The sequence below is a fragment of the Eubalaena glacialis genome, chromosome 18, assembly GCF_028564815.1.
Source record: "Eubalaena glacialis isolate mEubGla1 chromosome 18, mEubGla1.1.hap2.+ XY, whole genome shotgun sequence".
In the NCBI taxonomy this organism is placed as follows: Eukaryota; Metazoa; Chordata; class Mammalia; order Artiodactyla; family Balaenidae; genus Eubalaena; species Eubalaena glacialis.
Genome location: NC_083733.1, coordinates 24,389,350 through 24,416,992, shown reverse-complemented (window position 1 = coordinate 24,416,992; position 27,643 = coordinate 24,389,350). Strand labels below are relative to the sequence as shown.

The 27,643-nt window shown below is 38.2% G+C and overlaps 1 protein-coding gene across 3 annotated transcripts in view; it reads right to left on the bottom strand.

The window, feature by feature from the left end:
- The window catches only part of CDH8 (cadherin 8), a 367,319-nt gene that overhangs the window by 174,911 nt on the left and 164,765 nt on the right, over window positions 1-27,643 (bottom strand). For all 3 annotated transcript variants that reach the window (XM_061173973.1, XM_061173974.1, XM_061173972.1), the window contains exon 3: window positions 19,136-19,255. In XM_061173973.1, the coding sequence (XP_061029956.1) occupies window positions 19,136-19,255 (120 nt within the window). The remainder of the gene's footprint in view (window positions 1-19,135; window positions 19,256-27,643) is intronic.

The following is a 27,643-nucleotide window of genomic DNA, read 5'->3' as shown; positions in this document are numbered from 1 at the left end:
TCTGTATTTCCTGTTACACCAACTTCTCTCCTCTACACTTTGGAGGGTCTAGATGATCACTAACCACTGACTTCAGAGTACTCTGCGTGGTAAGTTTGCCTGTTAGCTTCAAATAATAGTCATTGCTCTTCCTCTTTTAGTAATCTCTAACCCAGAGGTACTAAACCAACTCAGTGACCTCCCTCAGGGAACTTCCAATGACTCACTGACCCTGATTTGAAGTATCTATAAAATGCAGAAAGTAAGACAGGCATTCGCGAAGAGATTGCCATTGTTAATAAAATTTTCCAAATTAACTAAATCCTCAACCTCATATTTTTAGAGAAATGTTTGGCTAATAAATTCTGCTTTTGTCCCATGAGTCACTGCATGTTTAGCAACAGATGATCACTGTATGATTTCTACATGTGAATGAATAAGGTTACCATTCATAAAATCATAACACAAGGCTTCAGAGACATGAGGTATCAATTTGCTTCCATCGCTTTAACACGGGGCAGAGGGGCACGCCTACTTCCAGGAGAGGGCTTTGGCCAGGAAGGGGAGGGTCTTCCTTTAATTATTATAGCTGCTACCATGAGCATCAAACATGTGCTGAGAACTTGTCCCAACTGCCCTCAAAGTAACAATCAGGAACCTGACTGGGCTCAAAAGAAATATTCTAGGGTTTCCTACCACTGTCATGCTTCTACTGCGTTTTGTTTATTAGTCAAAGACCTTTATAAAACATTGACATATACAAAAGTAAAACATGTTCAAGTACTGAGAGGAGTCACGTAATAAAATCACTTGACACTCTGCCAACTTGATTCATTTAGAATAATTTAAGGGGCATCGATCTCACAACTAACTAATCCTGGAAAATCTCCTCACCACTCCTTTTGTGCCTTTCAATCCAATACCCTCCTTGACCCCTTTGTTACATTCCCCAAGTTCTGTTTTTGAAATCTTCCTACATTCTTCTTTGGGGCTGCAGGCTTGCTTTCTTCCCAGCAGAGTGACTTCCCTCCGTTCCTTCACATTATCTCTCAAAATAGAATTCTCCTCCTCCTCCTCCCCTCATGCCTCTTCTCAAACAATGGTGCTATGTGATTCCCTCTTCATCAGATCCGTGTCAGTGCAAGAAGCACCATTAGCTTCCTTCCCCTGGCACCGCACCCGTCCCTCTTTTTCACTCTTGCTTATTATCATAGGTTTTAGTTTATTTATTCTTTTTTATTTTTAAGGTTTTTTTCTCACACCAAAATTACTTCTACTGTGGCAGTCAATGCCTTTCAGCTCCCATTGTGGACCTAATAGGGCAGGTGGCACAGAATGCCCTGGGCTCTATTTTGTACAGAATAAGGGGAAGAAGCAGTACGGCTAAATAACTGACAAGGAATCAATCTGTGGTTCCCCAAATGTTTGTCAATGACTACTCTGCATCGAACACTGTTTCACGTACTAAGGATACGGTGGAGAAGACCAACTAGGAGGCTAACTTCACATTCCTTACACGCTAAGTGTAAAAGCAGGGGGGAGGATTGCAATGTGCAGAGCTACACAAAACCGGGTAACCAGGCTTACAACCCATTGGCTTTCTGGGCTCCCAGCTATTTCCTTTGTAAAGCTGGGAGAGTGATACTTAGCTTGCTGGAAAAAAAAAATGAGACAGACATATGTCACCTGCAGGAGCTATTCGTTATCGGTGGTTCTCATATACATAGGACACATTTAACTATAATTAGCCCTGGACACTTGTGAATATTGAAATCCAGGTATGATGATACCCCACAATAGAGAGGCAAACATAGGGGAATGGATCTCTATGTCCCTCCAGGACAGAGATAATTAGACGTGTATAAACAAGAAGCCTTCTGACCTTCCTGGGAGGCAAGCCCGAGGCAAAACCAGTCAGAATGGGATGTGAGGTAGGTGTTCTAGTTAATAGAGAGTACAGAGGGTTAGTAAGAGCAGATTTTTATGGATCTATTGTTCCCTTAGTGACAGTTGTCAAAATACTTCAGAGCTCTGTTTCTTCAAATACATTAAGTGGCTTATGATTTTTATGCTCTATATTAAAATTCAAAACCCTAACAAATAGGTAGCTCTTCCTTTTTCTTCTCTGATTTTTAAAAACTTACATGACTCCCCCTTCTCTTTCTCTTCCTGATTCTTACTAATCTCTTCTCATGCCCCATTCGATACTCCTTTCCCTGCTGTATGTATTCTTCTTTTTAATGTCTTTGTTCCAATAAATCTAAGTGAAGATACATTTTATGGAAATACATATTTGGTATGTGAATGCATGAATGAATGAATATTGAAGCTCGATCATCTCTAAAAGTCTGCTTCCTTCAATGCAATTCAATAGTCACTCACTAATTACCCCCTATTTGCCAAGCATTAGGCATGGTGCAGGGGCCTGTGCACGATTCTCTTTAGTAGAGGTACCCACGGCAGGCGAAAGACTGGCTCCTTCAAACTCTTAGTTGCTTATGGTAATTACAGGACCTGAGGTTTATGTGTTTATCTGTTGTTGACCTTCTCACAATACAAAGAATGCAAGGCGCTAATTCTGAGAAACCTGCAGTCTCTCCTTGCACATGTCACTGTATGCAGTGTAATGAGAAATGAAATACTCTAGGAGTAACCTCTGTGCATGAACATGAGTGCAATATACTTAAGAGAAATCATGTGATACAGAGAAAACATTTTTGGATGAGGACAAAGGAATACATTCGTCTTTAAATCTGACATTTATGTTTTGGGTGACTTTGAACACGTCACCTACCCTCTCTCATCATGATTTCTCTGTATTAAATTAAGACCACGAGCACTTTGTTTCTAAGATGAGCAAGGGATTAAATCAAAGAAATGTGGGTGAGGTTGCCTAGAAGACATACTTTTCCTACTCTTTCAAAGTACAACATAATAAGTGACTTACTCAAGGTCACACTGCTAGTAAATGATGATGCAATCCAGAATTTTCTAACTCTAATTCCCATATTTCTCACCATAAGTACTAATGTGCCTAAGTAATAGCATGTTTTTTCATCCATCCTTGTTAAAAATGTACATTTCCTGAAAACCTATGGAACACATCAAATATACTGTGTCCTAGACAGAGGCATATTGTACTGATGATCACTAAGATCTGTAATTTTTCCTTTGTCTTTTTCTAATAGTTGTTGCCAAATAATGGCCCCAAAGGGCTCCAAAGATATGGGGATGCTTTTGCTTTTTCCTGAACTTATCAGGCATTCTTTCAATAACTATTTGCCCAATCAATTTCAAAGTGTAAAAAATCCTTTTTTGTTGTTTTATATATTTAGAGGCAAATAAAATTTCATAAGCCTCACTATCTTCACGTATGCAAATAATCTGTTATTATGAGTGAATTCTAGGCATCCATTTCTGGTGTGAGTGAACTTAATATCCAAAGAAGGCTCATGTGAGGGAATCGGGAGGATGATAAATAAAATCAATCTTTCTTTCTTCCTTAGTGGTCTTTCACATTTATGCTGACTCTGTCAAAACACTCCAAATAACTCTAATTTCTTAGCCCACCACCAGCAGGGCAAGAGAAAAGAAACCATGGCACCATCATCCACCCTCTTTAATTCCTCATCTTTGCAAAAGTTTGGATAATGCTATTCAAATCAGTGGCCATGGAGAGAGCACCTCCAACGAAACAGGCACTGTACTAAGAGCTGGAGATATAAAGATTGATGAGGTACACATACAGTTCTCTGGTCTGGAGTAGTTCAGAATTCAAAAGATGAGGCAGGAGTGATCAGCTGCCTGCTAAAATACAAATTCACCCCCTCCAATTTTGAACTTTGCTATCATTTTATGCACTACTCAGTCATAACACTTATCACACCGAATTTGTTTTCCGTATGTGCTTTTGTTCTTATTGCAGCATCTAACTGGCCTGCCCCTCTCTGTCAAATTTACTAAGACTTTAAGCATCCTCTTTTCTATAAAAAGATTCCTGCTCTGATCTTTTTCACTCAAAAAACATATGACTATACATTAGTCCCCTCTACACTTTGATAAATACCATAAGACCAGATAGAAGTGATTTCCATGATTCCTTCATGTAAAAGGACAGTCACATATTCAGAATCTCAGCACCCACTGTACCCCAGGCGCACACCGTCATGTGACCATGAGCAAGTCACTTTATCTCTTTGATGCTTGCTTCATTTGTAAAAACAGCATTGTGATGTCCCTACTCAAATGTCAAATTATTAGTGAGGCTTCCCTGACCAGCCTTTACAAAATACTAACCCCTCTGGGCTGGTACTCTTTTTCCTTATTCAGCTATCAAAGTCTCTGCCTACATGCATTCTAGGGGGAGCAGACAGACAATAAACAAGAGGGCTTTCCTAGTTTACTGATGTTTACCAAGCCCCTAGAACAGCACCTGACACATAGTTGTCTCTCAGTGCATTTTAATATTTTTCAATGACTCAGGGCATGAATGACTAACTTTTTTCCATGTGAGCTTGTGAGGAATCCCACATAAAAGTAAACACAGACAAGTAAATGACTATCACAGACCTCTTCCAAAGATGTGTGGAGGTCTAATTAGAGCTGACTTCGCCCACTTCTTCACCTCTGTAGCGAAAAATTCTAGCCGCAGAATGCTCAAGAGCCAGAGCAGTATGGGTCTACTTAACAGGGAGCTGTGTGGTGTAATTAATTTATCCCAGTGAAGCATTCAGAATACCTTAGCATCAAATTACTGTTGTGCTTATTCTCACTCTTACATAAATATTGCACGTGTAAAAATTCAGCACCCTGATGTCCATTGAAATAGTTGCACAGAAAAATGAGACAGATTGACTCAGGGACAGGCGTTGGCATTCAGCACGGGGAAAGACAGTCTTCTGTCAATGGGGTAACCACGAGTAGTGGAGCAGATATACAGAAACCAGGGCCTACGACGGGTGGGGTGAGGGCTGGCTCTGAAAACCCCACGTCCCCCTCGGTTGCTCAGAGATCTGAACACATGGGTGGATGAGGTTTTTGGTGTGTATTAAATGTGAACAAACCTCAGTTTTCCACCCAAATTCATTTTCAAGCCAATGACCTGTTAACAACAATTTTCATGCAAGGGGGCGGTATTTGGGTTAATGTTCTTCAGTGGGAATTACAACTTTGGCAGGTAAGGGAACTCGAGTAGTTGAGTGGAAATTAGGTGTGGACACTCTAAATATGTTATCTCAATCTTAACCTTGCAAGAGCTCTAAAAGTAGCTATGATCATGCATCCTTAAGATATAAAGAGTAGGGTCTTAGGGACAGGAAATACCTTAATGATGGTCATCAACTCGGGAATGTCAGCGACAGAAGTTGAACTGAACTCTTATTCCAAAGTTCCGATTCATGACTTCCCACACTATATTGTCTTCTCTGAAATTCCAAGCCACATCGGCATTATTGGAATCTTTCTTTCTCTCAGAAACACAGTGACCATTCAGAAGCTTAGCTTTGTTATACGTGTTTACATGTAACACAGAGCTTTTGTCTTTTTTGCTTCCTTTCAGCATATTTTTCAGTTGCTTTAGATGACAGTCTTCAATAACTATTTTCCAGAGTGTAGGAGGCATGTTACTTTAGAGTTCATATGAAATGTAAGTAAGACAAACGCTGTTTTTAAATGTGTTTTTCCCCATATCTATTTTCAGCTGTGATAGAAAGTGATGTCATTTCAGAATAGATTCCATTATGACAATTCTAATATTTTACGACTGCAATTTGGGAGACCTGGTGGATAGAAAACGGAACACAGTGGGAAGGTGGGGTGATTTCCTTCCAGCTATTGTAGAACAAGTACAGATACACAGAGTGAGAAAAGGTACCACACTTACAAACATTCTCTCAATACCCAATTATTAACAATTCTTGTTCAAACAGTTGCCTCACAAGGGAAAGATTTTTTAAATACAATTTTATGAAGTTAGCAGAACATGATTGTTAAAAATGCTACTTTGATATCAAGTCATCTAAACTCAAGTGACCTGGCTCAAGTCATAGAAAGAACAAAGTTAATCCTATGAGAACGAAAACGTTATGGGGCTACTTCTTTCCCTGACCTGGTTTTGCAAGAGGACCGAGGACCAGTGAGGTTTGATGCCAGTTCTTTCAAATCACTAAATGTTTTAGCTTTATTATCCAAGGCCTAGTACATTTCTATTATTACTGTTTGTGTCTGGGATTGCTAATTTATACTCTGCTGAGAATGAGAGCAAGGGAATCAAATCTGCATTTTGTTTCATTGTGTAAACATAGTATTATTTTCATTTATAGCTCATGAATGTGTTTGTTATTAAACAGCACAATTAGGCGATCTCAATTCCTGTCTTTAAGAGAACCACAGGTGTCAGAGTGCAAAGGTAGCTTTTAAGATAGATAATACCACAGCAACATTATTAAAGTTAATGGGATGGAAAGGAAAGTTCCAATAGTACTCTGTCACACACAATAAAATTTTACCGCATATGGAAACTACTTTTAAAGAAACTCTCCAGATATAAAAAAAAAAATCTATCTAATTATGGCTATGCTTGCATTTACCAACCAGTTCAATCCTGTTAAACTTACGAACACTAAAATCACTAATTTACTTTTCCATATTTCTGCTCCTCATGGTCATCTAAAACAGCCTGGCTTGGGACTTCCCTGGTGGCGCAGTGGTTAAGAATCCACCTGACAATGCAGGAGACACGGGTTCGAGCCCTGGTCCGTGAAGACCACACATACTGTGGAGCAACTAAGCCCATGCGCCACAACTACTGAGCCTGCATGGCACAACTACTGAAGCCTGCGTGCCAGAGTCTGTGCTTCCCAACAAGAGAAGGCACCGCAATGAGAAGCCCGCGCACCACAAGGAAGAGTAGCCCCCGCTCGCCACAACTAGAGAAAGCCCGCGCGCAGCAACGAAGACCCAACACAGCCAAAAACAAATAAACCATTTCATTTTTTTTTCTTTACTGTATTTATAGACCCACATGCTCCTTAGCCCCTGCCTAAGAAAACACAAAACTTGTGTCTTTTTCACTTACTCTACGCATAGTGCCAGGCACATAAGAGTTTGGAAACGATATTTAGTCTATATATATCGATTAAACCTGTATGGGTAGAAATAAACATTTATTTCCATATTATAGCCACAAAATCTTCTAACTAAGGGAATAAATATAAGCCTAGAGACCAGTACTTACACTCAAATTTTTTTCTGAATCAGGGTTTCACCCCAAGTGGAACGTCCCTCCAGTTTTTGAAAAACGAAGAACTGATTCTCTTGAGACTGATTATTCTTTGCAAGTAGCTCTACTTTAGACTCCCTTACCCAATATTCCTGAATCATCCATATTTATCTGAACCAATTATTCTCATTATTCAAGAATGTTGTTTATTTTTTCCACTTTAATTTCATGAAATTCAATCCAATCCTTCAAATAACAACAACCCATAATAATAATAATAATAAATCAACTATCTCATTCCCTTACATCTTTTCTTCATGGCACTTTGGACAGTAAACAAGAAAATATCCAATTGATGTATTTTAACATAATTATTAATTTCAAAATCTCTCTAGTTGTTCTGTAAGCTCCAGAAGTCAGGGCCATGTTTACCCCACTCATCATTTTGTCCCTGAGAGTGGAGGTGATCAATAAATATCTATTTACTGAATTGAAAATAACGTTAATATAAAAGAGGGCATTAAAATGTTTATAGAGTCTCTCTCTTCTTTTTCTTCTTTTTAGTTTCTGGACTCATTGACTTTTCACTGTTGTTGGGTTTTTTTCCCCCCAGTCCTCTCTATTAGGACGTAAAAAGCCTAATGCAGCAGAGCTTGCAATCAGACAGATGTGGTCAGGAAACCAGCTATGACTTCTACTACCTGGACAGCCTCCAGAAATTAATTTGCCTAGAGTTTTATTTCCTTTATGTAAAATGAGGATCATAGCACCCACTTCACATGGTCACTATGAAAATTATAAGAAATGGCACATAGTAGATGATCAATAAATAGTACCTTCCTTCCCTTTCATTATAAACAGAATATAATATACAGTGTTACGTGCCACTGCCATGAGAGGTCACTGCTTCTGGAAAGGGAGACATAAACGGACACAATAGTGTTATGGGCTAGTCTTACGTAGCATCTATGGGCACATCCTTGTGTCCTTGGTCTGTCATAAGCAATGTCACACCGAATGGTTCCAAATAATCAAATGATCAGATGCTAATATATATTAAATATGAGAACACAAATATATACTCTAAGCTTCTAGAAGCACCCATTTTTCAAATCCAAAATTCTCTGGGATCTGAAATTGACAACATCTAAGTCTTTCTGAGGAAGCCCATTTTCTAACCACGCTCATCCTTGATTTAACTGTCCATGTTTATTGGTTCATTTATAACATGTTTCTTGTACAACTATCACAAGGAGTGCACAGTGCTAGGCACATAGGTGCAGACTGAGAACTAGATAGGATTCCCTGTAATTATGGTTGAATTTTTTTTTTTTGGATAGTCTTTCTTATAAAGAAAAATTGTGGTCTTTCATGCTTAAGTCCAGAGGAAATTATCTCACAGGAATGTTACTGGAATTTGACTTATAAGGAAACAGATGAAATATTTATATACTCCTTCGAATCCAGCCTCTCAGTGGATTCCTATCTGTGCACTAGACCTATCTCAGTTGCTTTAAGGAGAGTGGTGTCCAGTATGAAATAACCCCCTTCTCTGAGCTTCCAAAATCATATATATATAAAATCATGGATAACATTTTATGATATTTAATACCCTATTTTCCAAACTAGAACAGTTGAATGTTAGATAATCCTTCTTTTGGGAGCTATATCTAAAGTCACATTTGCTAGAATATTTTAAAGCAATTACTGAGCATCAGTAACGTGTTCAATAGAGTCTTAAGTGCTGGGGATGCAGAGTTAGGCCAAAAGGATGGAGTGCAGTGGGGATGGAACTATACAAATAACCTGCTATCCTTAAACAAAAACACCAAAGGGGTGTACATATGTGTGTGTGCATTTTTGAATATATAAGGTTAATCTTTGATATCCTTACATAAACCATGCTTTGCTATAAAATCAATGAAAACACATCTTGTCTTTCTTCCCTAAGCCATTTTGAAATTCAAAGCTATATTTCAAAGGAAAGAAAGAGTACCACCACAGCAATAGAAACTACAATTTAATTCTGCAGGGACATGATTCATAGTAAGCTGGGAAAAAGAAAATTCCTGATCCTAGCTGGTCTACTCAGGCTGGATGGGTGTCATGGGGGAGTATTTGCTTTTGCTTCCACCTAAACCCATCCCAAAGCACCCCAGTGTGACAGCAGCTGTTACGTGTTGAGGAGTCTGTGTAGTTCAGGCTTTCTGTTCACCACGCACCTCCAAAGACTTTGGTTTCTCTGAAAATACATCACTTTGATTCTAGCTATGGTCAGCACTAGACAGCTCCCTCTGAGTTTAAAAAATGTTCAAAGGTGTAAGTAACATGACAGTCACTTCTTTCAGCTTACCCAAGTACATATAATTGTTCTGGGTTGGGGGGGAGATTGGGTAGGGAGATTATTTTTAGTAATCATAAAACAGTTTCGTGACCACAACACTGAACCCACTTTACCTCCCTCAAGAGACTCCAGGCAGGGAAATAAATGATTGTTAAGTCAGTGTGTGCAAGCAGCCAGCTGATATACTCACTGGGATATGAAAATTTAATCATCAGCAAGACTACGGAGGGATAGCATTTGTTGAGAATACTATCTCTAAATACTGCGCAGATTAGAACATTAATCCATTAGGTATTTAAAATGACATTTTGTCATCATCATATCATCATTTAGTTGGAACTAAACAACACAGTGAGGTTTAAATATAGGTACAGGTGGCATTACACATATTAGATTCTCATTACTCACTCATTAATTCATTCATCCATTTTTTCAACAAATATTGATTTTGAACTATATGTACCAAATACTTGTCACCTGCCTGACTTTGGCCACATTATTAAACCTCTTCATAATCCTCATCTTTAGTAAGATATTTAAAAATAGTTACTTCATATGGTGTAGGGATTAAACAAGAGTGCAGACACCGGCACTTTGTTTGTTGCTGCCTACAATTTTATTCAGTATCCATTTGTGGTTCTTCTACCTGAAATGTAAGGAATATGATAAAGGAACTGTCTTTCTCTATACAGTCTTTTGGCCTTAAACAAGCATAGACTCACAAACTGATACTTCCTCCCATCTGTAGTTGCTCTGAACACGTATCTGTGTGTTTCTCTTTGTGTGTGTATATGTGTATGTTTGAAAGGGATGTCTCTAGGCTTGTATTTTTTCCTCAAAAATTATTTTCTGTATAAAGAAAATATAAATTGGATGAAGAGTGCATTAGGAGGATGTCTCCACAGATGAGAAAAGCACCCTTTGGCTCCCTCCCCAATCTTTCTGTCTATTGGCTTCATGCCTGAGTTCCTCAGGGAGAACCCCTGTTCTTCTTTCAGGAGGCTTAGAAGAGGTTCCACATGTTACAGAAGAAGCTGCACCTGCTCCTTCCCCACCACTGGCCACCCACTTCATGGGAGAACTTGATCTGGGGTGTTCTGTAATTTTCAAAGTGAGTCAGCTGTGTGATGGGTGCTTTTAGCCAGCACTTAGAAAGGGGTTCTTTATCTGCTATGATGAAACTGACCCAGACAATTGGTTAAGCCAGCTTCCTCCCTTGCCATGTCACTCTTTCCTTTCAGTCAAACTTTCCACTCCAAATCTGGAGGTTTTAATGGAAACAGATGCCTTGTATTGAAGAATGTCGAAGTACCTTTCTCTCTACCATTAATGCAAAAGCTTTGGGTTGTTCTAAGAGGAAATGTCCAATCAAAAACATCACATTTTGTTTGATTCAATAAAAATTAAAGTATAAAAATAATATTCAATAAAGATGCAGACCTACTAGAGAATGGACTTGAGGATATGGGGAGGGGGAAGGGTAAGCCGGGACAAAGTGAGACAGTGGCATGGACATATATACACAACCAAACGTAAAACAGATAGCTAGTGGGAAGCAGCCGCATAGCACAGGGAGATCAGCCCAGTGCTCTGTGACCACCTAGAGGGGTGGGATAGGGAGGGTGGGAGGGAGGGAGATGCAAGAGGGAAGAGATATGGGGACATATGTATATGTATAACTGATTCACTTTGTTATAAAGCAGAAACTAACACACCATTGTAAAGCAATTATACTCCAATAAAGATGTTAAAAAAAAAAAAAGAAAAGCTGTATTCACCAGCCACTATGACTTTGACAGATTTTCAATACTTAAAGAAAAAAATAATAATAATAATATTCAAGATAGTCTAAATTTGTCTAGATAAAAGCAAAGTATGGAGTATACGCTTTTTTATTCCTCCAATTTCATGAATGATTGGAAACAGCATTATAATCAGTATTTTTAAAAATTGGATACTTAGTCCCAAGAGGAGATGGTACTCAGCCAAAGTCATGCAGAAAATTAAAAGGAGTTTGGATTCCTAAATTACAGCCTCAATTTATTTTATATAGAAATGTCTCTTAAAGTAAAAATCTTCGGATACCATTGAGGAAGTGAAAGCTACTGAATTTCTCAATATCACCTCCTTATCCAATTTTTCCCCTGACCACATATCCCTTTGATTTCCTTTGCTAAAAGGCCTTATTTAACCATTCCCCCTACCCCAGACCAATCACCTATTAAAGGATGCAGTTTTTCAGGACACAACCTTTGGTATCACTACCTTTTAAAAGGCTTCTTTAATCTCTTTCCATACTAGTTGGTTTAGCTGGCACTCCTCTCCGTCCCTATGTCATGAATTCTGGCATGTGTCCTATGTTATCACACCATTTTGATTGCCCATATACATCTCTTTTAGGATTTATCGTACAAAACATTGCACCCTCAATGCCTGGCACATGATTTATCAGAGTGTAGATGTTGACTAAATATAAGTTAACGTGAATTACAAAGACATTCTCACTCATCAGTGCATATCCTGGCATTGTTGGGCAGCCTGAGTTTATCTGAATATTTCTTCTCAAAGGTCTGCACAAGAAAATCCTTTGGGCAGTCCCCTTGGCAGTGGAAATGATAATCTATGTAATCTTGATTAAAAAAGAGACCTTGTATGCTTGCAATTTATCACTTTGGCTCAGAAGGTAAAACAATGACTCAATTCCAAAGGCATTCCATGAAGACTCTATGTATTATCTTGATTTTTAGGAAAGACAACCATTCATTACATGGATTTTTTTTTTTCCCCCAAGGAGTATTTTTTTTCCTTAGCTCATTTTTACAGGTTCCACTGAGACAAATGTTATTTGTATCCAATGAAGAATGATGGTCTGAGTTTCAAAAAAAGGTCAATGAATTAAGTTAGTTTATTTTTAAGCTGGTCATTTTTCATACCCTTGATTGCCTGGAGGAAAGTTTAGACTGTCCTGCAACTTCACCCTGATTTCTTTAGATAATTAAGCATTTATTATTCACTTCCTTGCATTTTATTTAGATTTTCCATCTTCAGTCATTTAGGATGGACTGCAACTGTTTTGTCACTGCTGTCCTCAAATTAGTAGCTTTTTAAATAAATGTCACATTTCTCCCTGTCTGTACCCAAAATGGTAAAAGCAAACATATGGTATTGGGGGTGGCAGGGAGAGGGAAACAAAAAAAGAGAAAACATTTATAGAATACAAATAAGCTATTTTCAGCCTTTTGAAGCTATTCACAAAAATGACAATTCATTTTATAATTACTACCGCCTCACATCTTATCTGACACCAACCTGCCTCGTACGTCTACGTATAAAGGAGACCTGGGCCTGCTTCCAAGTTCTATAGGTCCGTTTGTAAACCAATGGCAGCCCCAGGCACAAGCTACAATGCGTGGAAGTCAAGTCGGGGTACAGGAGAATGCTGAAAACCTGGATCTTGCAATCAGAGAGACTCCCTTTGAATCTTGCTTCAAACACCTTGTGTAATAAATGTATCAATTCTGATCCTCTGTTCTCTCATCAGTAACACTGACATGACATTAGTACCTATCTCAAAATATTGTGTGGAATAAATTAAATTAAATTTGATAATGCATGCAAACCCAATTAGCACACTGCTGAGAACATAATACGTGTTCAATAAATGAGGTGGTGGTTGTTTACATTCTTGTTTTTATTTTTCCTGTTGTTTATAATTTGACAGAGAGTTTGATTTAAAGAGGGGGAAGGCATTTTACCTTACTTTCTCTGAAACACAATTTAGTCAGTTGCAAAACGGAGACATAAATTCTTCCCTCTATACCGTGGTTTAGAAACACAATAATATTTTCCCTTTTTTACTGTTATTATTATTATTACTATCACAGTGACCTCTGGAATAGGGTGATATATTAATAACCATTCCTTCCTTCTGCAATGGCCCCTGAACCTTTCTATCTTAACATCTAATCTAGAACTAAATCTGGGCAAGAATTTATCGCTGAATCAAGGCTCATTTTTGCAAGTACCAGAATAGCATTGCATTGGCTAGACACTTAAGACATAGTATGAGACTTGGAAATGACATGAATTTTAGTCTTAAGTGAATCTCAACAACAACAACAAAAATCACATGTGAGATTACAATGGTGTTCTTCCCACCACGAAAATAGAAGGAAGACATGCTGGAAAGCAAGCTGGATTTCCTACCTGGTGCTTCACACATCTTCTCTTTGAGCTGTGGCAAGCTTTTCTCTTTCTCTTTATTAATTCGTTCCTTCCTTCTATCCTTCCTCCCCACCCCACCCTCTTCTTGCCTTCCTATCTCAACTACTTATTGAATGACTTTAGGGGCCAAACACTCTGCTAGGCATAGGGATGCAAAATGAACAAATCAGACAAGCCCCATTCTTTCATGAACTATACATTCTAGCATGAAAACTGACTTAGAATTATAAACAAGTCAATTACAAGATAATTACTGATTACGAGATGCTCAAAGAAGATGATAAACAGAAAAAATGGCAAATCTTTCTGCAGTCTTAAGCTGATACCTAAAACAGGAGGAGAAGCTCTCCCTCTGACAGAGTGATTGATGTGTTATATGGCACCAGGAAATAATTCTCTGTTCCAAAGTCCAGAGTTCTGTTCTTAGCATTCTTGTGAGGATAAAACATGACACATAAATGTATTCTTGACTCCTATGTTCTGGTTTCCTTTTCTTTACTGAAAATATTCTAGCATCAGTGACCTGCTGACAGTGGTCAATGGGCAATCTTCTTTATAAAGATCATCCCACCAAATGATTCTCCAGATACAAGCTTGGAGTCCTACAATTCAACCCCGTTCAGACACTATCTACCCAGAGGTAGCATCAGGCTCCGCAGGCTGTCACCCGTGCTGACCAACTGATTAAAGATCACAGTTTCCCTCATCCCCCTTCTTGGACTTCAGACTCTAGTTGCAAGTCTAGGTTGTTACTTGTTCTTCTGACCAACTGGCTATAAATCAGAAGTCCCCACGACCCCCTCCTTGAGTTCAATTAATTTGCGAGAGCTCTTAAGAGAACTCAGAAAAACATTCCACTTCCTAGATTATCAGTTTATTGTAAAAAGATATAACTCAGGAATGGCCACATGGAAGAGATGCATGGGGCAAGGTATGGGGAAAGGGTGCAGAGATGCCATGCTTTCTTCGGGTGCCACTCTCCCCAAATCTCCACCTGTTCACCAATCCAGAAGCTCTCTGAACCCCATCCTTTTCAGATTTTATGGAGGCTTCATTATAAGGGCAGGATTGATGAAATCATTGGCCATTGGCAAAAGATTCACACTCCAGCCCTTTTCTCCTCCCCAGAGGTCTGAGGGTGGGACTGAAAGTTCCAACCCTTTAATCAGAACACTGGTTCCCTAAGTCACCTGGATAACATAACAAAAGACACCTTTATCACTCTCACCTCTTAGGAAATTCTAAGGATTTTAGGAGCTCTGTGCCAGATACTGGGACAAAGACCAAATATACATTTCTTGTTATAAATCAAAATAGCACAATAGCCTTTTTTTCCCCAATAAATGTACCTATTAACACTCCTACTATCAGTTTTTGACTAATTCACCAAGCACAAGCTAATTTTATGTATTATTGTTTTAAATAAACATCACATTCTCAACGTTTTCTCTTTTGTTTTTGCCATGCCTTGTGGCAGCCACAGAGGCCTACTGCTTGGATTTCTTCTCAAGAAAGAACTTGCCCAAGAGTGAAGTTAGCCGACAACCTCCAGCCGAGGCATTTTTAGGATCGGTTTTAAGATTCAAGCAGAGGACCTACTCTTCCCAGACACATCCCAGCCAATGACTGTGCATGGCAGGTGATAATAAAGCCTGGTCATTTGTGTGCACCATGAGACTCCAGGGACCTCTATGGGTTTGGCCAAGATGCTGTCAAACCTACATTGCCTTATCCTATGTCCTCTCCTCCTAACTTACATGGGTATGAGATCTGTCTGCATCACAGTATGATGGACTTCCCTGCCTACTTCTGTTTCATCTCTGATATGGATTGAATGTTTTTGTCCTTCTCCAGATTCATACACGGAACTGTAATCCCCACTGTGATGGTATTTGGAGGTGGGGGCTTTGAGAGGTAGATCATGAGGGTGAAGCCCTCATAAATAGTATTAGCGTTCACGTATAAAGAGGCCAGAGAGCCAGCTTGTTCTCTTTCCAAGAGGATAGGAGAAGTCAGCCTCTGCAACCCAGAAGAGGGTCCTCACCGGAACCCAACCATGCCCACCCTGATCTCAAACTTCCAGCCTCTAGAACTCTCAGAAATAACTTTCTGATTCTTATAAGCCACCCAGTTTATTGTATTTTGTTATAGCAGCTGGAACTAAAACAGTGCTTCTTCTACCTTTCACAGTCATTAACCCCCAGTAAGTCACTTGTTTTCCTAACTCCACCTCAGAGTCTATTTCCCAGAGGACACAATTGGTACACATCTTTTGGTCACCAGGAAGGGTATTTTCTTTCCATTTGCTTACAAAGTAAAAAATCCAAGTGCTCAATGGTCTTTGTACATTTTTTCCTATATTTTTCTAATAGAAAATATTAAAAAGTATTCTGAATCTGTTTCTGTGTTTATACACACACACATACATTCATACCAGTTTCAAATTTTTTTTTAAAAAGAAAACAAAGGCCTCAGAGATTGACAAATTTAGATTCTTTGGGAACAACTAACACTCTGTTTTCATTTGAACACACGCAAGTGTAATTACGCACACATTTACACAATAAGGTTTACATTTCACTCACATATTGATGTTTCAGCTAAAGAACTTAGGCTGACTTTATTGATTATTAAATTTAGCCTCTATTTCCTTCTGCATTGTGTCTGCTTTAGTTAAAAACCTCAACTTCACTCAACCAATATTTATTAAGCAACTATTATGTATATGCTTCAAGTATCATTTCTCTCCATTACATTTTCCACAACAGTACCAGAATAACTTTCTAAAATATAAGTCAGATAACTTTGTATCTGTCATATTGGAAATGATAAGGCTAAAATGAATATGTGTTTAGATAAACACTCATTATGCTAAGTAAAAATGTAAATCTTAAATGATGCTGACAATATTTAATTAAGCAAATGGCAGTATATGTCAATGAGATTTAAAATTGCCCAAATCCTCTGACTTAGTAGCGGGCTTTTATTCTCTGTACTTCATGGTAAGTTATTCTTAAGATATAAATTATTCAAATGGCATCATCATACTTCCTTGTATTTATGTTGAAAAAAAAAAGTCTGTCTGCCAAAATGGATTGTGAGATACTTGTAGGCTGAGATTAGTCTTTGTGAATTTTGTCTCCGTATACTTAATTTAGCACCTGGAACATAGTGAATGCTGACTGGATGTGTGCTGGATTAATATCCATTGCTGATCCAAAGGTACAAACTTACAGTTATAAAGTAAATAAGTCCTGGGGATATAATGTTCAGCACAGTGAGTATAGTTAATAATACTGTGTTGTATATTTGAAAGTTGCAAAGAGAGTAGATCCTAAAAGTTTGCATCATAAGAAAAAAAATATATAACTACGTGTGGTGATGGATGTTAACTAGACTTATTGTGATAATCACTTCACAATATATATCTATTATCGAATCTTTATGTTATACATCTGAAACTAATATATAGTTATGTGTCAATTATTTCTCACTATATTACACTGTAAATGGTGAACTTTTGAGATTCAAGTAAACAAACAAATAGCCAAGGAGCAAAGGAGGAAACTATTCAATTCCCCTTAAGCAATTAACACATTTCTGTTTTGTGCAAGCCACTACACCATAACTATTGCCTATGAAAAGAGAAGTTCAAAGATATCTGACAGTGGCTTTGAAATTGAGGACCTGGGTGTGAGTCCCAACTCTGGTCCCAACTCTCACCATGACTTTGGCCAAGGAATAGGCCATCTCTAGACTTTTTCTCTTCCCTCAAAATTCAAAGCTGACTACCTTCTCTACCACTTCCCCAGGGTCATCAAAGAACACAAATGAGATGAATTTTATGGCAGACTTCCTCGTTCACTGAGGAAGGAAATATAATTATGCCCCTAATTAATGTATTTTACAAGAGCTCTTTCCTGTTTCCAAATCTAAATTCAATTTTAAGCCATGACCTATTTATGTATAAATGTACTTTTTCTCACTTTTAAATGCATGAGGATTTTACTCTTTGAATTAGAAAAAAGTGAGGAGAGGCTTTAAATTTTTAATTTAATTAATAATTGACTTAATGGTAAGACATGGAAATTCATCTCAATATTGCTGAAAACTCATGAATCAAAGAAACAATATGTGTATGTGCCCACATATTGAATTTTTCTATTTGGAAATCTGCAGACAAAACCACCAGATACAGAAGAAAAGTACACACAAAAGATGGTGTTATTTATAATAATTTAAAAATGTGCTACAAAAAACACAAGATGATAAGTGTGACAAAATGGCTTACTCTCTTACTTCATTGTTAAAATTAAACAATAAAAGATATATCTTCGGGTTTCCCTGGTGGCGCAGTGGTTGAGAATCTGCCTGCCAATGCAGGGGACACGGGTTCGAGCCCTGGTCTGGGAAGATCCCACATGCCGCGGAGCAACTAGGCCCGTGAGCCACAATTACTGAGCCTGCGCGTCTGGAGCCTGTGCTCCGCAACAGGAGAGGCCGCGATAGTGAGAGGCCCGCGCACCGCGATGAAGAGTGGCCCCCGCTCGCTGCAACTAGAGAAAGCCCTTGCACAGAAACGAAGACCCAACACAGCCATAAATAAATAAATAAAATAAATTAAAAAAAAAAAGATATATCTTCATTTACAAAAACTATCATTTTATGAAGTTATGTTCTAAATCATTAAAAATAGTTCTTTTTGTTTTGTTTTATTTTTTAAATAACTTATTTCCTGTTTGCTAAAATCTATACCGTTGGACTCAGGATATTGGTGGGGTTTAGTATTGGCAAGAATAATAATATCTTCATAAGACCTCTAGTGCATAGATATCAGTATCCTGTTTTACAAATGAGGAATCTAATAGCAAATGTAATAATATCCATGCATGGAATGATTACCGCATGTCGTGTACTGTAGGTTTAATATTTATTGCTTCATCTGATCTTCATCATAAGGCTATAATGAAGGTTCCACAGCACTTTATAGATGTGTGAGTTGAAACTTAGAAAGCTTTATAAATGTTACTTGCCAAGCATCATGCAGCCTATAAGTACCTGTATTTATTCTTAAATCTGATATTTAAGTCTGCCTGCTTTATAAGATCATTTTCCCAGGGATGAACAATGGTGCCAGGCCATCTGTTAAACAGGTGATACTATACAAAGGATCTGCAATTCATTTTAATATGTATCAAAATGATCGTCAGGCTTGCCATGTACCTCCCATTGCACAGGAATAACACATTCAAATGTTATTGATAGGCAGTGATGTACTTAACCATAACATTTCATAATCCACATCCCAAGAAAAGTATTTTCCTGAAGCAATGACATGGTAAATAGAATTCAAAATTTAGGCCACAAACCTGTTTCAGGCTCAATGGAAAAATAAGGTTGCCCTTCCAAGATACTATAAACCAACTTCGCACTGTTTCCATAAACTGGGTCATCAGCATCAGTAGCTGTTACATTAGTGACAGACGTACCTAAAAGAAAAAAAAGAAAGAAAGAGAGAGAGAGAGAGAATAATAATTAACACGTTATTCTTTGCCAAGAACTAAATTTTGTCAAGCATATTATACAGAAATCCATGTGTGGGAATAAGAAGGAAAAGAAATCATTTTAAAAATATGGAGATAAACTACTCTATCATAACTTCAATGATATACAAACCTTTTAAAAGAAAGAGTACTGCTAGGTTGGAGTACTATATAAAGATAGCTCTTTTAGAATTGGTATTATTTAAGATTCCTTCGTAGTTTTCATTGAAAGATACCTATCAGATTCATGTGGGCTTAGAGAATATGAAAAAGATACATATCACAGAAATATGAAACACAAGATTAATGATATGATGGATATAACATGTAGCATTTAAGTTTTGCAAAAGCACAACTGAATGTACATGGAAAAATTGGCTGCTGAAAAAAGTTGTGCAGAAATATCAAAGGAATATTTTATCCCGTTTTATTTAATTCCTCAGAATATAAAATTATATTGGAACTACCAAGTAATCAGCATGTTTAGATAATTGGGCCTATGGATAACAGAATCAAAACCTTTATTTTTTCCCAGATTTTCTGTTTTTTATTCACTCATTCATTTAGCAATTGAACACATTCAGCTTGCCTGATACAAAATATATATATTACAACAAAATCTACACTCAAGAAGCTTACAGTTTGGTGGTGGGAGGGAAGAGGAGGGAAGAGACAAATGTACCTAGACATTCAGTTGAATGCAATAGCACCAGCTTTGGATCCCTCACTTAATCCAGCACAGACTGGATACGGTCAGGGACAGCTTTCTGAGAGGCACTGCACTTGAGTGGAATTATGAAAGACAGGTAGAGTTTAACCAGGAGAAGAAGAGCAGGAGAGGAATTCTGAACAAAAGTCAAGCGTAAGTAAAAGCAAAATAATCTGACAGACTGAGGGAAATTCTGGGAATGGCTGAAAGTGGGGAGAAATTGGAGAAGTCTGGTGTGGTAACAGAATCATGTTCTATGAGGGCAGGGTCAATGTCTTCCTCAGCCAGTAAGCGTCAGACATATAATTATCGAACATGTATTTGAATGTTAATTGAATGAACGGACGAATGAATAAATTATCTGACGATTTCATGACAAACGGTAGGTAGGTATCACAAATGAGTTTCCTAGAAATAGATTCTAAGATGAAGATTTCTTGAGTTTTTACTGAAGAGTCTCTTTGATCAACATCTGTGGGAAAGTGAACAGGACAAGTCTGGGCAGAAGGAACGCTTGGGCAATGATGCGGTTACAACCCAGACCTCAGCGGTCTCCCCTCTAGAGCTGGGATGGTCATCGCGGAAATCCATCCAGGACTTTATACTCTGCCACTGACCAGTTATTGGCTGTGGGAACCTCCCTGAGAATGGAGGCTTGGCCCTGGTCCAGGGAGCTATCTTCAGCTGAGGGATCATCAGCCCTGAGCTGTCAATTGTCAACACTCCCAGCAGCTTAGGGAAGAGTGTTTTAAACCTGAAGGGAGTTGAGGGTGGATCTGAGCAGCATTTCTCTACGTTTGCTGAAACAATGTAGAGCCTTTGCAAAATCTTGCCAATCAAAATCTTTTTGAAGTGTTTTGAATTACAGTCACTACAGAGGACAATGTAATGATATTTGTCAAGCAGTTGATTGTCCTGTAAAATTGGAATTTTTACTCAGAATGATGATTCAGAGGTTCTACAAAAGTCTACAGTCAGAAATAAAAAAATGCTCTGAATGTCAGTTGTGTAATACATTCCACCAGATACTGGGAATGGTATCAAAAAAATAAATTAATAAAGACTCACTTTCACAGGTAGCTCATCAACGAGCTGGTGAAATGAGGACATGAAAGTACAGTATTTGCAGTTATTTGAATATTGTGTGGGATGGAGAAGAAATGGAGGAAAAACATTCCAGGTGAGAGGAGGATAATAAGATAAAAGTGACTAGATTTTTCTAGGAGGAGAGATGTCTGGAAAAGCCAGCCATTAAAGCTAAGGTTGGAGATGCAAGCTGAGAACAAAATACAAGGGCACGTGAATGTCAAGATGGGGAGAGTTGGCTTCATCCTGTAGGAAAGAGAGAAAATATATCAGTTAGGGATCAACCCTAGGTAGGAGGCTCCTCCATTAGTGCTCCCAGATTCAGGTGGAAGCAGAGATGTAGAAGATTAGGTGATCAGATGAGTTATGTGGTTTACAGCAATAGTCCAGTTAAGAGGTGACAAAACATTGACACTGGGTAATGACAATAAATATGGGTCTCAACGCTTATTTTCTTGTTTTGGTCCTTGCATTAAGTTTATCTAAAATGTTCAACTGGGGGTAAGCTGAGTAAGAGATTTTAAAAAATGAATCGCGAGAAAAAGATTCAAGAATTACTCAAAGAAGTGAGTTCAGAGACTGATCAGAAAGGGTGAACTCTTCCATGCGGAAGACCATGCAATAACTTTTTTGTTTTCCTTTGTTTTGTTGTGTATTTACTTAGATTTCTTTTAGGAGAAATGATCTTTCCCCATTATGAAGTAACACATTATCAGGAGAATAAAGTCAAGCTCGATCATCTGTATCATGCTAAGTTAGTCAGTGTGAGCATTTTGTACCAGGCTCTGTTTAGGCTGGAAAAAGAGAAGTGACAAAGTAAAAACTTTCCGTCATCAACAAATTTACCTTCTAGTGAGGAACTGTAAAATTAAGAAATGTCTTCACAGAGAAAAAAATAAATAAATCTAGATAGTGTCTGAACAATGACAGGATCCCTGCATATATCTGTGGGGTGAGTGTATTTGGGCAGAGTAGTGTCGGGTTAATAGTTTCACAGAGGGAATAGTTCCATGTGGCATGTTCTGAAACAAGTACCTCTTTCTCTTTGGACCAATCATTTAACTTGTCTTAGCCCCAGATTTCAAATCTACAATGAATATTAGAGTTACTGTGAGGGTCAAACAAAATAATATATGTAGGGGCTAGAACAGAAATTACCACATGCTAAGCCTGTGAGTATCACCTCTGCTCACGGATTAGAATCTAGCTTTGAAAAATATTTAGATCCCTAGGGTTCCTTTCAGATCTGTGGGATGGCAATACAGGGATGAGGGTGGCATACTTTTTAAAGTCTTCTCAGGCAATTCTGATGTAAAGCCACAGTTCAGAACAACTGGAGTGGGCACCAGACTTTTAAAAATTTAACTTCACTCTTCTCCATAGAAGCATTAATTTCTACCCTGATTACTGTAAAGAACTTTTGCTCAGATTTGTATATAAAATGAAGTAATTTTTAAACCACTCCTACTGCATAAACAGTCATGGAGATTATTTCTTATTAAAAAGAAGTTGGGTATAGTTCTTTTAGAATTTACTGTTACAAGACTGATGAAGATTACATCTATTTTCATTAGTTAGTATAAATTTATATTATCTTATTATGAGAGGACTCCTATCACATTACCTAACATTGAGGCAAGAGTAGGGGACCATTTTCTCCATCATGTACACGCTCTGCTCTGTGATTCAGTTTTTTCACATACAAAAACAATAGTTTTTATTCTTCAAACCTCAAAGTTTTGTGTGAGGATCAAATGAGATACTAGTAAGTAGAGAGCAGTGGCTGAGAAGATAAATTTGAAGTCAAACTGTCTCTAACCAGAACACCTGTTTTATATTCCATCCTCAACTTTTACTAGTTCTGTGTCTTTGGCCAAGTAACAAAACTTTTCTAAGCTTGGATTCCTTAGTCTGTAAAAAAGGAAGGTGATAGTAATTGTTATATCCTAGGTTTACTGAGTTAATTAAATATAATAATTTATGCAAACAGTATAGAAGAGTTATTTACACAATATTTCTGAGAGCTTATTGTCACTATAATTACATGTACATTATGTGTATGTACATGAGAGACTGAATAATAAACTAGTCTTTTACAATTTTAAGTGGTGGTAGATGTTGTAATTTATAATTAAGTGTAGTTCTGCCTAGTCGTTATAATAGTAGCTTATTTCCGCTGGAGAGGATGTGGAGAAAAGGGAACCCTCCTACACTGTAGGTAGGAACGTAAGTTGGTGCAGCCACTGTGGAAGAAAGTATGGAGGTTCCTCGGAAAACTAAAAATAGAATCACCACATGATCCAGCAATCCCACTCCTGGGCATATATCCAGACAAAACTGTAATTCAAAAAGAGGCATGCACCCCTATGTTCATAGCAGCACTATTCACAATAACCATGACATGGAAACAACCTACATGTCCATCAACAGAGGAATGGATAAAGAAGATGTGGTACATATATAACAATGGAATACTACTCAGCCATAAAAAAGAACGAAATAATGCCATTTGTAGCAACATGGATGCAACTATAGATTATCATACTAACTCAGGTAAGTCAGAAAGAGAAAGACAAATACCATATGATACCACTTATATGTGGAATCTAAAATATGACACAAATGAACCTATCTATGAAATAGAAACAGAATCAGGGACATAGAGAATAGACTGGTGGTTGTCAAGGGGGAGGAGGGTGGGAGAGGGATGGATTGGGAGTTTGGGATTAGCAGATGCAAACTATTATATACAGAATGGATAAAAAACAAAGTCCTCCTGTATAGCACAGGGAACTATATTCAATATCCTGTGATAAACCATAATGGAAAAGAAAAAAATAATAGCTTATTTCCTTAAATTTGGAAGAGGAAACACAAAAAGGTATTCTCAAATGTAACAATATGTTCTTGTCTTTAATAAGAAAGTGACTTAGAAAACACACACACACACAAACACACAAATCTCACATTCTCCCATCCAGTCAATTCCATGTCAATTTGCTCTGTGGTATAAAATGGCTGTGGGTTCAAAAATACAATGTGTTTTGATGTAGCCAGCACAAGACCAGGCACTGGACACATCCTCAATACAAGTTTCTCAATGTTATTTGAGTCAATCTCTCCCATATTTGAGTGTCATATCTCCCTGTCCATGCAAATCCCACATGCTTCCCAAGAAGAACCACTGGGCCGGGAACTGTAACAAAACTAAGACCAGCTTTTACCCACATCCTCCTCCAGGATATTTTTGCCTGTTGTCTGGCTTCCCAGGAAATCCGTATCCTTCAACTTCAGACACCTGGAAATGAAAAGGCAGCACTACTTTCCGTCAAGGATGATATTTCTCCTAATAGTGATTCAAGACTGTTGATGTACCTGTACACTGGAATAAATGTGTGCAGAGGTTTTGTGGATGCATTTGTCAAGTGATTACCCAGAGGGGGAAAAATGGATGCTTTGAGGTTAATCTTACAGCAGAAAAGATTTCTAGTCAAGCTGCGGTATAGGCTTCTCCATGGAAATGCATGCAGAATGCAGACCACAGAGGCAAATTGAAAAGTGTAAACCTTGCGGGATAATGTTTCTTCAAAGCGGCAAGTGTTGGTGTGTGATAAATAGGACCCTGAGTAATACCCAGGAAATATAACAACAGGATTCTCTGTTTGTGTTTTCATTTGGAACTGTTTTTGTCCCTTTGTCGAGGATACAAGAGACTCATTTAGCTAGTGACTATAAATTTGACACTGTGCCATTTCTCCAAGAAAGCCCCTATTATAATCCAACTTGATGCTGATCCTAATTATAATAATATAGCTGTTGTATTTCCAGCTGTTGTCAACAAAAATGATCCCTGTCACCACAATTCATCCTGCTAGTATCAAGTCAAGTGTGAACATGTCACCTCCAAGGTGAATTCTGCTTTTAATAAACCCATTTTTCTGCATTTAGCTTCTTGGTTAAATGCAATTTGCTAAAGTGCTGCTTGGATTTTAATTAACAGAGTATCATTTGCCTCTTGCCACACCTGAAAGTCCCCTCCCATTAGCAGCAGAACCTACACATCTGCCCCCTATAATGACAACAAACACTACAAGCAAAATTAACCATCAAAAATTTTACACTGTCAGGTTAGAGGTTCCAGTTTGCTGACAAACTAAGATGAAAGGTCTTCGGGAAAATAAGATGTTGGAATTTGGGTAGGGCAGCTCTGTTAGCTAGGCTCTACTTCTTTATGAGCAAGACAGCACACCAATTCTGCACATTACTCAGAAAGAAAAAATGCTGGTGCTGACACCCTGAGCAGAAAAACAAAGGTTTGGTGCAGCGTGAAAATGTGCACATTGGAAAAGCTAAAACTCTTACGATAAGAAGAACACAAACCCCATTTGCAAAGACTCATTTGCAGTACATTTTCAGAAAATAAGCATTTCAATAGCAGGTGAAAAAATAAAACAGCAGAACCTTTGCAATAGCTGAAATTCAGAAAGGTATGCATTATTGGACCTCCTAATATCATCTTCCAACTTTGATTTGACCTTTTGGCTACTCTGATCCATGTTCAGTATGTACAATACCCAGAAAGAGCGTCTGGCATCATCATCTGAAATTATGTTACTTAAACATTCAGACTTTCCAAAGATCATAGGCCTAACAGGTCATAGCAACCGATGCAAATGCCTTCATTATTTTAATAAAACTAAACCCTCAACCCATCTTCCCTCATCCTCCTTATTAATTCCCCCGAGTAGTAGGCAATACAAGACGTAATGGGGAACACCTGTTGCTAATGACAACCCTTTTTGGTTGTTGTTGAATAGCAGGGCAATAATTTCATAATACCTGCGTAACTTGTTGACTTACTACAAGCTGAAGCATCTGGCCCTGGATGTTTTAAATGTGTCATGCGAAATCCATTTTTTTTTTTTTTTTCAGTTTTATCGAACCATGCTCTGGGGTTCCTCTGTACATGACTGGCATGCACTTTTAGAGGTTTTTTTGGTTTGTTTGTTGTGCACCCCGTACCCCACCCCCAATTACAACACAGCACAGACCTAGTGTGCTTAAGAAAAAATCTGAGAAATAAATGCAGGCAGCCAATGCATTTTTCTTCCCATCTCTCTGACTGATAACATAGGTTTCAACATTCATTTCTCCTGAAGGGCCTCAAGCAAACTCCCCCAGTGGGAAAGATGGCCTAAATCCTACCAGTATTTTTTTTCTCATTTTGCTGTTTGATTATAGAAGACATACGCCAAATACCCAAATCGCCAAGGGATGCTTTAGGGTGTCTTTGGAGGAAGAGGAGGATTAAACACGGATCAGTGAAAATTACAGCTTGTTTTTTTTGTTTTTTGTAACCCTGTGTATGAAGAATTCTTCCCCAACCAAGTTCTGGGGGAAATAAATAGTGAACTGTACCATCTGACTGTTTGGGGTTCGTTCACCTATAAGCAAGAAGACAGATTTCCACTTCCTTCTAGGAACTTGTGCTCTGAACCACTGTTGTTTAACTAGAAAGTTATGTCAGGGTGATAATAGAAGATTTAACCCTTCTCTTTTGCTGGTGATCAATCCTGCAATTGAACAGGAGGCCAAGGTGGCCTCCGCTTGCCATTTCACTTCAGAAACCTCTCTTTGAAGACACATACCACACAATGCAATCCTAAACAATCACGTCCCACACTATCTTCTTTTGCAAAGGCCTAACCATTGCTCGTTGGGTGTTCTCCTCCTGTGCCAGCTCTCAGCCTGTAGTGAAATGTTGCTGCCAAATTCTACAGGCTCCAAATTGAATTTATTATGGGAACAGGGACAGATTCTTAACTGCAGTCGGGTGGATGGACAGCACCAAAATGTATCCTGTCATTTCTCTGGCTCTGTTTTGAGTCATAAACTGGGGAAATAAAATTCAGTGTCCATATTATATTCTGGAGCATTTCGAGGTATAAACAGTTTTGTAACTTAATGAAACCTCCATACACACTTAACATTGTGTTTTTAAAATGAGCCTGAAAGTTTCTGGAACAATTAAACACTTCAGAAAACACACTGGAGCACACAGATGTCTTCTATTCACCCATGCATCATTTCAGCAAACATCTGTAATGTGCATCGGGTGAGAGAAATGAAAAATATTGTATGAAAATGTGTAATTGTAAAATCTCAGCCATGTTTACTATGCACAGGAGAACAATGCCTTCTATATCCCGGGCAAACAACGCCAGGATGGTGGCCTACCCACTGCTTTCGCAAACCTATAATGAGGACAATTGGAGGCCTGGTTGTGAAAACTAATAAGCTGTCTGTTTTACAGTTTCACGTGCATAAATAAACACTTTCAGAATTGGAATGACTCTTTTATAATACAACAGGGGAAAAAAAGTATATTTCCTTTTCTAAGGCGGCCTGTTCCCAACAATCAGGCCTTTGCTGTTCTAGTACCTATGGAACAAAATCCTATAAACGCTTAAGAAGTAAACTAGCATCATTTATGCTTTAGACTGACAGCTATTTCCATCCTGACCTTGCACAATTATCCT